Source organism: Dasypus novemcinctus (assembly GCF_030445035.2).
Source record: "Dasypus novemcinctus isolate mDasNov1 chromosome Y unlocalized genomic scaffold, mDasNov1.1.hap2 SUPER_Y_unloc_3, whole genome shotgun sequence".
NCBI classification, from domain to species: Eukaryota; Metazoa; Chordata; class Mammalia; order Cingulata; family Dasypodidae; genus Dasypus; species Dasypus novemcinctus.
Window position 1 is genome coordinate 397,011 of NW_027261979.1, and position 15,669 is coordinate 412,679.

The 15,669-nt window shown below is 43.1% G+C and overlaps 1 protein-coding gene across 1 annotated transcript; it reads right to left on the minus strand.

The window, feature by feature from the left end:
* Positions 1-7,827: 7,827 nt before the first annotated feature.
* Positions 7,828-11,014, minus strand: LOC139438617 (testis-specific Y-encoded protein 2-like). Its single transcript, XM_071213685.1, has 6 exons — positions 10,350-11,014; positions 9,334-9,411; positions 9,097-9,205; positions 8,853-8,998; positions 8,662-8,744; positions 7,828-8,000 (listed from the first exon to the last, which is right to left on the minus strand). Exons 1-6 carry the CDS (start codon positions 10,902-10,904, stop codon positions 7,856-7,858), a joined length of 1,116 nt encoding a protein of 371 aa, XP_071069786.1. The 5' UTR covers positions 10,905-11,014; the 3' UTR covers positions 7,828-7,855.
* Positions 11,015-15,669: the final 4,655 nt, after the last annotated feature.

Genomic DNA, 15,669 nt, shown 5'->3' on the forward strand with positions numbered 1-15,669 from the left:
TTTCCTGCATTTTTTGAGACATACCTTTTAAAAGATACTTAGATTATATATATGTTACATAAATGAATGAATGCAGACAATTCCCATATTTCCCAGTCGCTACCCCTCCCACACTTTCCCACATTAACAACATCCTTCATTCGCTTGGTACTTTTCTTACAATTGATGAACACATACTGGAGGACACTATTAAGTGTGGTTTATAGTTTACATCATAGTTTAAAATCTCTGCCACACATTTTTATAAGTTATGGCAAAATATACAATGGCCTGTATCTGTAACTATAACATCATTAAAGACAATTCCAATGTCACAAAAGGCCATCATATTACACCTGTTTTATTTTTAAGATACTTAGGTTACATAAATGGGACATTAAAGAAAAATAGGGGACACACATGATTCAGTCCCCACACCTACCACGTTTTCCCACATAAACAATATCCTTCTTTAGTGTGGTACATTCCTTGCAATTGATGAACACATTTTGGAGCATTGCCACTAAGCACGGATTAAAGTTTACATTGTAGACACATATTTTAAATGCATGATCTCATTTAATCCTCACAGCCACCTCACAAGGTAGGTATTATTATGGTTCATTTTTCAGAGATGAGAGGACTCAGTTTAAGAGAGGCAAGTTTAGTCCAATAATCCAGAGTGTAGGAGTTGCAAGTCTGCATCCATGTGGAATCTAACCCTCATCTTGATACAGAGGTGGCGTGGATATAACCATCCCAGGATCCACAGGATGGAGGAACAGAGTGTGAATTAGAGTGGACTTACTGATATTCTACTATGGAAATACTGAGATTAGTAAAGGAAGAAATTGTGGCATTAATGTGGAGAGAGAGGCCATGGTAGCTGCTGAGGGTAGGGAGAGGGAAGAAGAGATATGGTGTGGGGGCATTTTCAGGACTTGGAGTTGTCCTGGGTGGTACTGCAGGGACAGATGCTGGACATTATATGTTCTGCCATGGCCCACTGGGTGGACTGGGGGAGAGTGTAAAGTACAATATAAACCATTATCCATGTGGTGCAGCAGTGCTCCAAAATGTAGTCACCAAATGCAATGAATGTGCCAAAATGATGAAAGAGGTTGTCGATGTGTAAGGAGTGCGGGGGAGGCTATGGGGGATATTTGGGGACCTCTTACATTTTTTAAATGTAACTGAAAAAAAAAATAAAGAGGGAAAAAAAAAAGAGGCAAGTTTCTTGCCTAAGCCTAGAACTGAAGCACCAGTAGCCTGTCCCTAGAGCTTATTCAAACAATTATTCCATTGTTTCTGAAAGTGTGTTCTGCATAAATCACCTGTATTATACTCACCTCATTATAACAATAAAGTGCTGGGCCTCACGCCAGCTGAACTGTGTCAGTATCTCTCTGGGTGGCACTCAGCAATATGCATTTTATCCAGGTATTTGAGATCAGACTCAGTTTTGAGAATGAACTTGCTATACTTAACACATACATGCTGACACACTATTATCACCTATTGATGCAGGCACGTAAATAAAAATGCATCATTAGCACGTAATATATTTTTGTTGTAAGCTGCTGAGATTCTTGAAGTTGTTTGTTATGCACAATATTTCATAATTAGTTGTGCAACTAATTAACAAAATCTGCCTGTGTCCACAGAGTTAATCCAAATTTCAGACACTGACTCAGTAATCTTTAAATACATTGAATTGCCCAAACTATTGTTTAGAAACACTATCTTGACAAGTTGCCCTATGAAGAACTGTGTTATTAATACAGATTTGGAAAACATTTTGTTTAGAAGTGAAAAGTTTTAAGATTTCCTCCATCTTGTGTTTTGTTCATTTTCATAAGAATATTCAGGATGAAAGGATATTAGGTGAAACATCAAAAATTAAGCACATAAAGGTTTTACCAACCCGTGAGCTGCTTGTTCACTATACCTTTTGTCTTCTCTTCCCCTTGTAAAAACGATAACCCAAAATTAATTGGCCTCTCTCTTCTCTCATCATCCCTAGTCCATGAAATGGTAGGAACCACTATGCCCCAAATTATAATTCCATGGCTGCTATACCCCCTCACTTCACCATTAGAGACCCTACTTTCCATAGGTAAGTTATTTTTATGCAGCAATTTAGAAAAGTCTAAAACAGGAATTCTTAACTTATTGTGTTCCATGGATCCCTTGGTCAGTCAGGTGAAAATCATGGGCGCTTCCTCAAAATGTAGCATCAGAGAGTTTTAAGATACTCAACAAGTGTCATGTCTAACAACTATGGTAATTTAAAAAAACCACGATTATTAGTGATTTTTCAACTTATGCAACTGTCATGTGACATGAGATGAACACTACTGTAATCTACTGCTTAATTCAAAAGTGAAGGAATACTGGATTTCAGGTAGGTCAGAGAAAATAAAGGTAAGTTGACAGTTTTCAATTCAAGCTCAATCTTAGGGTGAGCAAACCAAAATGTTGGAGCTGGGGCTGGGGCTGATGCCCATGTTACTATGCTTAGGAGTGGAGAAGATTATCTCTGCATCTAAGTGTATTCGGCTGGACTTGCTTTCTAGCTGGATTAAGCTTCTCCAGTGACAACTTTGTTTTCATTACACTACTCCAGGGTTCCTATCTTGGAATAACTCCCTGAAGACCTGGGGTTACTCACTGCTTCTCTCTTACCCTTAGTTCCTTCACTAGAGAACCGAAAGTTCCAGGCAGCTGGCACACAGATTTAACCCCCACTGCATCCCATTCTCACCTGTCTGCCTCTCTGTTCCCTCTTCTTGCCTCCTCCATCCTTGGGTAGTATTGCAGGGGATTCAGCCAGAGATCCTTACAGATGATCTGGTAGTGGAAAAAGCATGGTGGGACCAGGGTATGGACCCTATTCCCACTACCCAAGTAGCTGGGAGGCCCTCCAAGGCCATTTCTTATGCTCCCCATGATGGCCTCACCTCAGCAATCCTATTAGATTCTGCAAAGTTGTGGTCAGAAAACAAGTTAAAAAGCTTAAAATTGGTGCAGTGGTGGCTGCGGTTGTAGGCCTGGTGTTCAAAAGTGTGGAACCATTGGATCGGAGTGGAGTAAAATTCCCAGTATCCTGGAAGAAGAGGAAGATGTGGGAAAAGATTCTGAACACCTCCGTGCCTGGCCCATCCAGAAAACCACATCTTACCAGTGATGGTAATGTCATAAATCTTAATGATGGCTTCATTTTCAAAGTAGGGGTTGCTCCGAAAGGAAAATGTGATCTTGCAGCTCTTCCTGGGATAGCTGAATTCTTCCACCTGACAGGGAAAGGTAGAGAAAGGTGACCCCTCCCTATGGAACAAGCCTTTCCCTGATTCGGTTCTGAATCAGTACCACTTGCCCTCAATAGCTAGCTCATCCCTGAGGGCTGATGCTCCCAGACTCACCTCCAAATTGATCATGTAGCTGAGCATGTCCACATCTTGGTCAGTGATGATGGCTGACATCTGAGGTGGTTCAGAATCTGCACCGGGTCAAGAAGCCTTAACATGCTACGGATGGAAGGGATAGATGCAAGCAGTGTACATCCACAGAGCAATGAGACATGGGTAGTGCACCTCCCAGATTTCTAGGCATTGCTGGATGGTCTCCTTCAATCACACCCTTCATCATAGACTACCTTTCGTCTACTGTTTTCTTGGCTTTCTGTTCCCATATAGCCGTCTGCTCTCACACTTGGAAAGTCTGTTTCCTGAGATCCTGAGCGCTCTCTTACAAATCTGTGGGGGTCTGTATGCTACTAATTATGCACGAAAGGCAGTCTCTGAGTTCCTGGTGAGGGTGCAAAAGTGTACATAGGACTTCATGTGCTGAATGTATCCGCCTAAGTAAGCAGTACATAGAGCTAAATCCTACACATGAAGAAGGAAGACAAAATTACTACCCACAGAATCAATATCCTCCCAAGACCCCTGTGTGTGGCTGTGTCCATCCCTTTTCCTCAACAGGACCTCCTTCCTCTTGCACCACTGCCTCTCACAACTAGGACTGCCTCCTTCCCCAGCTGTGACTTCCTCCCATGACCCTCACCCCTAGTCCACTCCCCTTGGAATTGCAGTAAGGATACGTTTTTTGTTGGTATTTTTTTTTTTGGTGTTTTTTGGGGGAGGGCTTTTATCATCTTTTTGTATTAAAATATAATCAACATATAATAAAATGTCCAGCCCTTAATCTGTTCAGTAGCCACAACTCTACACACCCACATAATCACCAAACAGGATTTAGCAGATTTTCACCACCCCCAAAAGTTTCTTTGCGTCTCTTCGGCCAAATTCCCTCCCTGCACTTAAGAAAGCTGCACTTTCTATCACCAGAAAGGAGCTTTGCCTGCGCTTGGACTTTAGCTAAACGCAGTTGCACAAGGATACGGTTTTGACCCAGAAGCCAGGAATACCCTCGATGATGCTGCTTCTGCGCTTCAGCTTGCGCTTCAGCAGGCACAGGGCCCGGTTGGCTCGGGCTTGCAGGCTGCTCAGCTCTAACTGCAGGACCTCCAGCGCCTGCAGGGATGTCCTGGCCTCCGCGGCATCGCACCCTGGCTGGGCCCGCCCGCACTCCTCCTGCCCCTCCTCCAGGCTTTTCTGCTCCGCCTCTCGCTCCTGCTCTTGCACCTGCTCTTCGGCCACTCCCTCCACTACCTCCATGATATTCTCCAGCACCACGTCCTCCCCGATCACACTGAAGCCTCAAGCTCGTCAGACAAATTTATTAGTCTCAGGGGCTTGTTTATATACCCCAACAGGTCGTGAGAAGAGGAACTATCCTAGATAACTATTACCACTAGCAGGAACTATTCTAGATAACCATTACCATTATGTTATCCTTAAGAATACGGTGGATTAGATAGTGACCAAAGCTCACAATATTCTATTATGTTACTGAAACAAATACACTCATAAATCTTGTTGCCCAGGTCGTTCGTGCTATCAAGTCCTGGTTCCGCCAGGCACGTGCACCTGTAGGGACAGCATGGCCCAGTTATTACGGAAGTAACTTGCTGTTACGGAAACAAATGCCTTTGTTTCCCACAGGCATATGCATGGAAAGCATGATTTTAAAATGTAGCGCTCTGGACAGATAATTGAGGACTGGACACTGACAATATTTCTCAACAGGGCAGAAGTTACACTTTCACAATTACCCAAAATGAGCATTTTCAAGGTTTGTCAGTAGGGCTGAAGTTACATCTTTAGTCATTACACATAGGGGCAACTGATACAAAAGTAGTCAAGCAGTTCAAAGATCAGTGTATTCTTAGTTTGTGGGAGAGTAGTCTAAGCATATAGATTAAAACTGTCAGTCATGAGCTCACAAAATTATTTCTCAAGGCTTGCTGTGGAACTTTTAAGAAGTGAAAGGCTGCTGTGACTAGAAGGGAAAAGAACTTGAAGGTTTGTGGGGAAATGCAAAGCAATATGTGGAGTCACCCAATGCTGATTTTGGGCAAAAGATTCAAGGCTGTCAGAAGAGGGCTAAAAACAAAGTGATTACATTTAGGGTCATCATGGAAGGAGTGTACATGGGTAGCCTGACACTTGTTTACACCAGCATGCACACTTAGATCTCATTACCTCTGACTAGATCCATTTTGCACCAAAAATGAAATGCAAAGAAAGGAAAGGTAGCACTGCACTTTTCATTATGAGAAATGTTTTCTTCTTGCAGTTCTGATTTTCCTGTACTCACCAGACTCAGAAGCCCTGGAAAATCTGAACCTTCCACATGCAAGTTTCCTTTTCCCAAAGTGCCTGTGAATATATTTCACATCAAGTCCCTAAACTCTAATTTTGAAGAGTGGTCCTGACAGGGTGACTGGTAGTCACTGCAAAGGGTTCTTGCATTCAAAAATCTTTGGTGAATGTTTTCTTCAATAATGGACTAAAATTTAAGATATCCTCTATCCTGTTTGGAAGGATGGAACGTTGTGGTAATGGATGGTGACGATGGTAGCACAACGCTGTAAATGCTATTACCACCGAAGTACATATAGATACCTGAATGCTACTGAAAGGAAAATGTAATGACTCCCAGGGATGAGCTTCGTGGCACTGAGAGTTTATTACCAAGCACCAACAACCAAATATGCATGTGGAAATAGACTATGACCAAAATGAGGGCGCATTAAATATGTTTTATGGCCAAAAGACTTCAAAAAGTGCAGAGTTCATCCCAGACATTATGTCATGGTGGAAAACTCAAGTGCAGATGAATGGATTAAAAAAAAAACAACTTTGGTATAGGCAAATAATAAAACATTATTCAGTCATAAAAAGGAATAGAGTTCTTAAGCCATGACACAAATGAATCTTCTGAACATTGTACTGAATGAAACAACACTCAAAAAGATGAATACTGTTGATTACCCTTTAGGAAGCATCTAAAATAATTAAGAGATGGAAAGTAGATTAGAAGGCTGGGAAAAGAGAATGGAGAGTTATGTTTAAAAGGAAAATGTTTAATTTATGAAAAATTTTAGATAATGAATGCAGATCCTCTGGGGGACTTCACTAATTACCACACTAAACAAAACTTCAAACAAAAGCCCTACGGACATCTCTACACTATATGCAAGGCACCGAGGTCCATGAAATCCATACCTGTTCAGCTGGCTACACAGGAATTCCCTACATGTGATTCTTCTCCCCTTTTACTTCCATCTGTAGTTTTCACAACCATCAAACATATGTCTTAGAGATGTGAATCTTCAAACTGTTCGTATGCCAATTGAGCCCTCAATCCCAGCAGAGTCGTGACCAACAGTTACTCTCCAGCTCTTCAGACTTGTCCAGGACAACTAACGAAATGATGATGGTGGGCAAGTCCATCCCCCAAGTGGGGAGAATTTACAGTTACAAGCAAAACAGTTAATCATGGACTTAGGTAGACTTATTGTTTTTGGTATCATGTGGTAACAAAGAACTTTTAACATTGATAAAAAGACAGTGACTACCAGAGTTTCAGAGGGAGAAGGAATGATAAGCAGGCAGAACACTACTTTTAGGGCATTGCAATTGTCCTGTATGTTACTGCAGTGACAGACACAGGGCATTATACGTTTGCCAAAGCCTATAAAACTAAACAGTGTGAAGTGCAAAAGACACACTATAGACCTTGGTTAGTAACAGTGCTTCTATTTGGTTCATCAAGTCGAACAAATATCCATCATTAATGAATGGCATTAGTAATGGGAAAATGTGTATGAGGGTGGGTATAGGTAATACAGGGATCCCCTATACTTTTGATGTAACTTTTCTGTAGTTAAAACTTCTCGGAAGTTTATAATGATTTTTAAAATGAAAATATTAGACCATATGTTTGGTAACAGAATAAACTTTTAAATCCATAGAACTACACTATACAGACAGGAAACACCAAGTTAAATCATGGAATATAGTTAATATTATGATTATTAAAATGTTCTCTCACCAATTGTAATAAGTGTTCCACGTTGATGTGAGGTGTTATTAGGGTGGTACGTGGGAATTCTGCATTTTATGCATGATTTCACTGTAAACCCAGAACTTTCCTAAGAAATAAAGAACACCTATCTCTAGCAACTAGTCTCTTCTTCTTGTCCTCCCCAGTGCCTCTACTAGTAGAAATAATTGTGCCCTCATTTAGACACCCAAAGCATAATACATACGATCCACATTTGTAGGCCAAGCCCTTTTCCCTGGCTCCTTCTCTCCAGACTAGGAATTTCCTAGAGAATATTAAGAAGCCCTAAACAAGGAGTTCTATTTATTGCATCTACTCCAAAAAAAAAAAAAAAAAAAAATCATATAAATACACACACAAAGACAGACATACGTGTTTGTGTTTATTTCTAACTACTATCACTTCAGTGTCTTCCTCTCTTATTACCCAGTTCTTCATTTCTCTCCTGCCCAGGAGAAGCATCTTGCCACCATTTCTTGTTTCTGAAGTAGCTCTTTATGCCTTCTGATATTTGCTCTATCATTTTCATATTAAAAGCTCTACGAGCCCTGAAACATGAACACATAGAAAAGTATACAGATACACATACATACACACACACACACTAAAAGCTGTATTTTTTTCCTGGGCAATATTAGAATATTAAGTTAATTCCTACAGGTCCTGTTCTGGAGACTATTCCTTCATCACTTGTGATTTCTTAAACTTTCTCCCCCATGAGTTCATATAATCCCTGCATGCCTATATTATCCATATTGCTGTGGGAGGGGTCAGGAGATAGACATGACAATTAAAAGACTGATTATATGAATAGAAAAGTGATGGAACACTCTAGTGAGTAATTCCATAGAGATTGGTAGTCATTTTCGGAGAAGGTGGTTATAAAGCCTTAGGGTGAGCCAAACCTAAATGTAGGAGTTTGACTGTGGAAATGAAACCCATGGAATGATGTTTCAGGGAAATGGAGCTAAAGATTCAGCCTTCCATCCATATGAGTGGCCTGGGCTGGTCATGCTCCTTTATTAGGCTTAAACTTCCCCATCCAGAACCTGTTTTGAAACAGTTCTCCAATGTTCCTGTCTCACAATGACTCCCTGCCTGACCTGGGGTGCATAAAGTCTTACTCTTAACCTCAGTTCCTCCACCACAGAAATGAATTTCCCAGCAAATGACCACTGCATTTCAGTCCCCACTGCCCATTATCCTCACCCATCCTCTCCGTTCTCTGTGCTGGTCCCTTCTTCCCTTGGGTAGTACTGCAGGGCATTGGGCCACAGGTCCTCATTGATGATCTGATAGAGGAAACAGGTAGGGTTAGGCCAGGGTAAGAACCTCATTCCCCAAGCAGCTAGGGGCAGGCCAACAAAGGCCACTTCTGATGATTCCCAGAGTTGCCCCACCTCAGCAATTCTGTTATACACTGCAAAGTTGTGGTCGGAGAACCAGTTGAAGAAGTTAAAGTTATCATTGTGATGCCTGTGACGGGAGGCCTGGCGTCCATAATCCCGGAACCACTGGACTGGAGTGGAATGAGAGGGCCTATATCCTGTAGAAAGAGGAAAATGTGATCCAGGGACTGGATCCTTTCGGTTTAAGGCCCACCCCTACCATTTGCCATGATCCACCTGGAAAGCCATCTCTTACCAGTGACATTAAAGTCATACTCCTTAATGATTACTTCATTCTGGAAATACGGGTTTCTCCTAAAGAAAAACGTGATCTTGCAGTGGTTCTTGGCTTGGCTGTTCTCCACCTGCCATGACGACATGGAGTAGACATGTACAATCTCTTCCTAGAAGACCCCTGCCTGTTTCCATGGATGAATTATTTCCCCTTGCTGGCCCCCACCCAGCTCCAGCACCTCAGTCTTCCCTGCCTCACCTCCAGATTGGTCATGTAGTTAAGCATGTCTTCATCTTGGTCAGTGATCATGGCTGATATCTGGGGATGGTTCAGAATCTGCATTGAGTCAAGGAGCCTTCTAAGCTAGGAATGAAAGGGTTAAAAGCAGGCAAAGCATATCTGGCAAGCAACCAACATAAGGCAGGACATCTACCAGATAATCTGCCATTGTAGAGCTCTCTCTCAATTGCCATCCTTCATGAGAGGTTGCTTAGGCTCTACGGTCCTCTCGGTTTTCTGTGGCTGTCTGTACTCACATATGGACTGTTTGTTTCTAAGGAGCTCTTGATCCCTCTCTCTCCTATGTGCCCTCCTGTCTCTTCTGCCCTGATACTTCTTGGGTCTGGATGTGTGCTCTCTGGGCTCTCAGTGAGGACGTGGGGATGTTCACATAAGGCTATGACCTGAAAAATGTCCTCTGGTTTAACATGAGCTACATGGCTATGTTTGGAGCTCTGCTGGCATCACACAGTACAAGGAGATGGCATATATATTTGGAGGAAGAGCGCATGCAGTGAAGATGGTGCCAAGCAAGGGACAGCAGCTGTAGCACAAAGGAAATCACTGTTTGGAAAATGTGGTGTTTGGCAAGGAAATAGTGGCAGTGACAACACAGCACGTACATGACAGGATGGGAGTTTGCACAACATCCGGTCGGTTATTTTCCACGAAAAAGTGTGCTACACGTACCTGCTGTGTGTGAAAGTTTCTTTATGCTGTTTTTAATGCTGCATACAGATCTCCACACATACGTAAACACCCACGAAGTTTCCCCACATTACGCATAAGCCCAAAGGTTTCAGGCACCTTTTGCCTAGGATTTGCGTGAGTGTGGTTCAAGAAAGGCCGTTGTCTCATCCCTGGGCCCGTTGGTTCCCAACTGTACCCACCCCAGCTGTGAGTAACCCCTCGCCAACTGGCAGTGCCCTCTCTAACCACCATTTCCCTAGGTGAACCCCATGGAGGCCACCACGTGTGAGCAATAGGAAGGATACGGCTTTGACCCAGAAACCAGGAATACCCTGGATGACGGCTTTTCTGTTGTCCATGTGTTTTTTGCGCCTCTGCCACAGGGTACGCTTCAGCCGAAAGAAGGCCCTGCTGGCTTCGGCATTCACTGGCTCCAGATCTAACTGAAGGGCTAACAGCTGCTCCAAGGAGGGTCGGGTACTGGTGGGTCCACGTTCTGGCCGTGCCTGCCTGTTTTGCTTCCGCCTCTCCGCTAGTTTCTCCTCTCGCTCCTCCTCTACTACTATAACCGCCACCTCCAGTATATTCTCCACTACCACATCCTTCCCCACCTCTGCCTCGTCTTTCTTTCCCCGGATCTCGGTTGCCTGGAAGGCTACCTCCCCACATACCGGGGCCTCCCCCGACTCCTTCCCTCCAGCTGGGGCCTGTGCCTCCGGCCCTGCCCTGCAGCTCTGTGGGGACCGCTCGCCGGCAGGCCCCAGCGACTCTCCTACCAGAGGGCCGCTTGCCAGGCCAACGAGGTGTTCTGAGCGTGCCTGGGGAGCCGGGCCTTCGCCAGGACCCGCTTCACTCGCCATGTGGCCCGGGCCGGTGCAGGGAAAGACCCCGCACACGCTCTCCCCAGGCCACGCCCGCGGGTACAGCAGCGCCCCCTAGCTACGCGGGTGGGCCCCGGCAGCCTGTGGCGTTGGAGACGTCCTGGGCGCATGCGCAGCGTTTGGTGACGGCACGACGGCCAGTGACGGGGAAAGCCGCGCTTTCCACGCCCCACGCCGCTCCCCCCCCCCACCCCCACCCCTCCGGCGGCGCAGAGCCCTGGCCCCTCCCGCTCCTGCCCTTCCCCGCTCCTGCCCCGCCCTCACACTGGGCTGGAGCAAAGCCTGCGCCTGCAACCCGCAGCCCAGCCTTCGAGGGAGCGAGTCTGCAGGGCGCTGCTCACCTCCAGCAGGCTGGTGGGGAACGTGCGTGGCGCTCAGTGAAGGTCAGGTCAGGGCCCGCGCGGGGACCCCGGCTGGTTCTGGGGCGGAATTTCCTAAGCCATGGAGGCAGACCCCGCCATACAGGATCTGGCTGCCCGCAGCGATTATCCCGCCCACAAAACCTAAGCGGAGCCGGGAAAACTGCGCCCTGGCAGCCGAGCACCGGTGCCCGGAAAGGCGCCCTGTTCTGCCCCTAAGTTTCATTTTGGGGGCGCTAGGCCGCCTACCTGAAACCCCCCTCGCCCATACACCTGCCTCATTGAAGAGAAAAGACGGCAGGGAGGACGACAAGGAAACCAAAAAAAAAAAGTCTTTCCTAAGCTAGGGGAAGGTGGGTCTTCATTCTTGAGCCTATCCAATTATGAAAACGACTGATAGAGGGGCTCCTTCATCACCGTGTGTGGACTTACTCACAGGACCGTGACTTCCTGGAAGTCGTTCTTCTGGAGCGTCTGTTCTGCTTTTCCATACTCACCCTCTTCCCATTATTATTTTTCCTTTCGTGGTACATATCTTGTAAGGCTTACTGATAAAATACTTTCTCCCGAGAGAGAATATTTCCCTCCCTTCCCGTGGTCGGGAAGTAAACTGTTAATTACTTCCATGTGATGAAGCAGAAGCCGCGGTAAAATTCAAATTTGATATTACTGACATTCAAGGATTCTTAATCTTACAAATATTTAAAGATATTAATAGATTTGTATGAAGGGAAGTGGTTGTAAATATAAAATTTTAAGGTCTTCTGAATACTATGACAGTCAATTTAAGACTTATGCACCAACATTTTTCAAGATCAAAATGATTATTCAAAAACTAAGAAAATTTCAAACGAATCCATTTATTAGTTAACAGAAATCTGATGTCACCTTTGTGTTAAGAAATTCAAACATTTGAATGCTCTGAAATATGAAGGCACAGTAGAAAGGGCCTGCATTAATTAATTCAGGGAAGAAGGAGAAAGCAGTCATGATGAGGGAGTGTTTATTGAAGGAATAGCTAGTGAGATCCTATAGGGTATCAACATCACTTGCATTTGTGATGTTTTGTGTTGTGTATATCATAACATCAGCAGTTTAGCTCCACAAGCTATATCCATTGTGCTGCAGTAATGATTAGTGGCAATGTGGCCTGCTGTTTAAAGAGCTTTTTCCTTGGCCTCTTCCAGCCAAGGCATGAGGGCCAGATTTAGTGGACCGTTTCCCTTTGCTGCTGGGATAAAATCCAGACGTGTGGGCTCACAATGGACAGCCTTGAGACCTGTGAGGCTTATCTGTCTCCACTTGCCTTCAGATTTTCATCCAGGCAACTGCGTAAAGGCCACCAAAAGGAAACTTGGGGAAATGCTTTACGGCTCAGGCTCAATACACTCTAGAAGCAATATGTATAATATACTTTATCCACACTATAGATAATCCTTCAATTTTTCTTTTTATCGTTGTAATGTACACATCTTTAATGTTTATTAAGGTAAAACACTTTTGAGCTAGTTAACTAGTGGGCAATGAAGGTAAAACTGTAAATACGTTAATAAAATCTGCAAGGAATAATCGATCCTATTTTGCATCTGAGGAGGAAAAACATAATTTTAATTTCCTTCACTTCCCTTTACTCTCTGTATAAAAAATGACAGAAATAAATAAAAATGATAAACTCAAAAAACAATTTATTCAAATCCCAAAGTTGGCACTCGAAGTGTTTGTCAGATCTGACTTTGGAACAGTTTTGAGTACTGGGTCTCCACATCTGAAAATCCTGAGAGAAAAATCTACTCAGGAACAACTTTGATAGCTGTTAAAGACAATCCTCAGGATTTCAGGAAACCTCTCTAGAATTTCAGATTCACGCTTTTTCTCAAATTATGTTCATTACTTTGTTTGACTTTTTGTTTTCCCTTTCTCACTTACTTCTTAAAAAATCTTCTTTGTTTTTTCCGATCAATTCTTTACTGTTTATTAGATGACCCCTTTTCTTGGGTTACAAAAAGTAAATCGTCAAGGAAATACAGCTGATGTATGTCTCTATGCGTGTGGGTTTTGATCACAGAGAAGATACAGTTTGCTGCCTCAACTCTCCCTACTAATTGTCTTTGAGTCTCTGTGTCAGTGAATGGAGAAATGTAAAAGGACAAGGCTAAGCAACCATTTATAGCATCTAACCAAATGCAGGTTTGCAGACACTTTCTGGCTCTTTTTTGATAGTAAACCCTTGGGCTGCCCACTGGCATGACCTTTCTGTAAATAGAAACTTGCTGGGGAGTAAAGCACAAATAAGGCAAGGTGGTAAAGGCAAGTGCCTCTTTGTGTACTATGGAAAAGAAATCGTACCTGGGTGATGGCACTTGTTTGGAAAGGGATGAAAGAACTTTAGGAGTTTTTCCGAACACTGTATGCGTGATCTGGATTTTGTTTATGAGATGGGTATATGATCTGGTAAAAACCACTCACAACATATTTTAGAAGATTTCATTTCTCCACAGTATTTTTAGAAATGCTATAAAGGAAGTTCCACCACCAAAGTAAATACTAGGATAGTAGATTATTTTTGACTCATGGGTATAAAACACTAAATATTAAAGGAAACAAAATGGTACAGTTGAAACTATCCAGGGATAATGGCTATCGCAATGTTCAGCACAGATGTATTGCGGCGTTCTCAGGTTGCTAGGAGAATGCTTATCTCTTGCTAGAGGGAACTTCCTTTTTAGGAGGAGAAAACGCTAAAGAAAGATCCTCTGTGCTACTGCTAGGTGGGAAAAGCTGAACAGAAATAAGATACCTTCTCTGATATGCTTATGTTGCCAGGAAACCTAGGACCTGTCTTCCTCAGTGGTGTCTAGAGGGACACAAAGGAGACACCTAAGGATCTTCTTCTATTTGCCCATGCCTTTGTGTATTCCACACCCTTAAATGTGGGAGGGATATGTGACTTGCTTCTAACCTATACAATATGGCAAGGATGATGGATGTCCCTGGAGTTATTACATGTCAACTCTTAGAGCCTTCTTTTTCTTCCAGAGAAAGAGGGACTCTCTTTGTTGACTTGAAGAACTTAGCGACTACCGTTGAGGCCTTCACACAGTAGCCAGCAAGCACCCAGGCCTTCAGTTTATTGGGTGGAGGAAAATTAATTCCGCCACCAACTGGGATGATATTGGAAGTCATTTCTTTTCCAGAAGATTCCAAATGAGAACAGAGCTGGCCCGCATGTTGGGTACAGTCCCATGCGAGCTCGTATTGAGGACCAAGCTAAGTTCTGCCCAGAATACTAACTACTCAACTGCTATGAGGTAGTAAACAGGTGTAGTTTTAAGCCACTCTATGTGTGTCGGTTTTTTACGTGGCAATAGAAAATGAATACATCTTCTCCTTTCTTCACTTGTGGAAAAAGCCTGTTAATTCCCTACTTGCCTCTACTGGATAACTTCCCATGTACAGTTGACAAGACAGTAAATTCTGTTATCTTCTGAGATTTCTTGTTTTGTACATATCAATGAGTTTCATTCTGTTAATCTGATCAATCACTTCTGTATCCCCACTTACGTTCTTTAGTGTCTGTTCTATCAGCAAAGGACATAAACTATTACTGTGATCCGCCTATTTCTTCTTTACATCTGATGGCTCTTCCGTTATAGGACGGGAAGCTATGTTATTGATATATACTGACTTGGATTGTTGTGTCTTCCTGGTGGATTGACTTTAGGATAAATGAAAGAATCCTATATGATTCTCAGTGTTTCTTTACATAAAGTCTGTTTTGCTTGATGATAGTGGAGCTACACTCTCTTCATAAAACTTGGTACACTTTATTTCCCACTTTATTGAGCTCAATTATCTGAATTCTTACATTTAAATTCTCTTTTTTGTGTTGACACCATGTAATGTTGTCACCACGTAATGTAAGTATGAAGGCCTTAAGTCTCATGTTGAATTCCATATGCCGCATAAATTATATGTGAGGAATTAGAAAATTAGTTTTCTCTATCTCATTGTTTCATATTTTCCTGTATCAGCCCACCATCACTTAATGACCGTTTTGTCTCTGTTACCACCTTTTTACAACAACATTTTATTCAATTTCCCCTTCCATAGGTTTTGGTCAATAAGAGAAGGTAAATTTCCTTGCAAAGAGGTATGGTGACATGAATTATTTTAAAAACAATGGTATCTTAAGGCTAGACATGATCTGAGGCTAAGTACTCCTCTCCTCTCCCTATTGTCCTTCGATAATCAGCACTTGAAAGTATATAAACAATGGTTTCCTTTCTGTCCTTCTACATGCTTCCCTTACAGTAATCCAAAACTGGAATATCCTGATTTATTTAGTCTGAGGCTTTAAATACACCACTCTCTTCCCTGAAGATTTC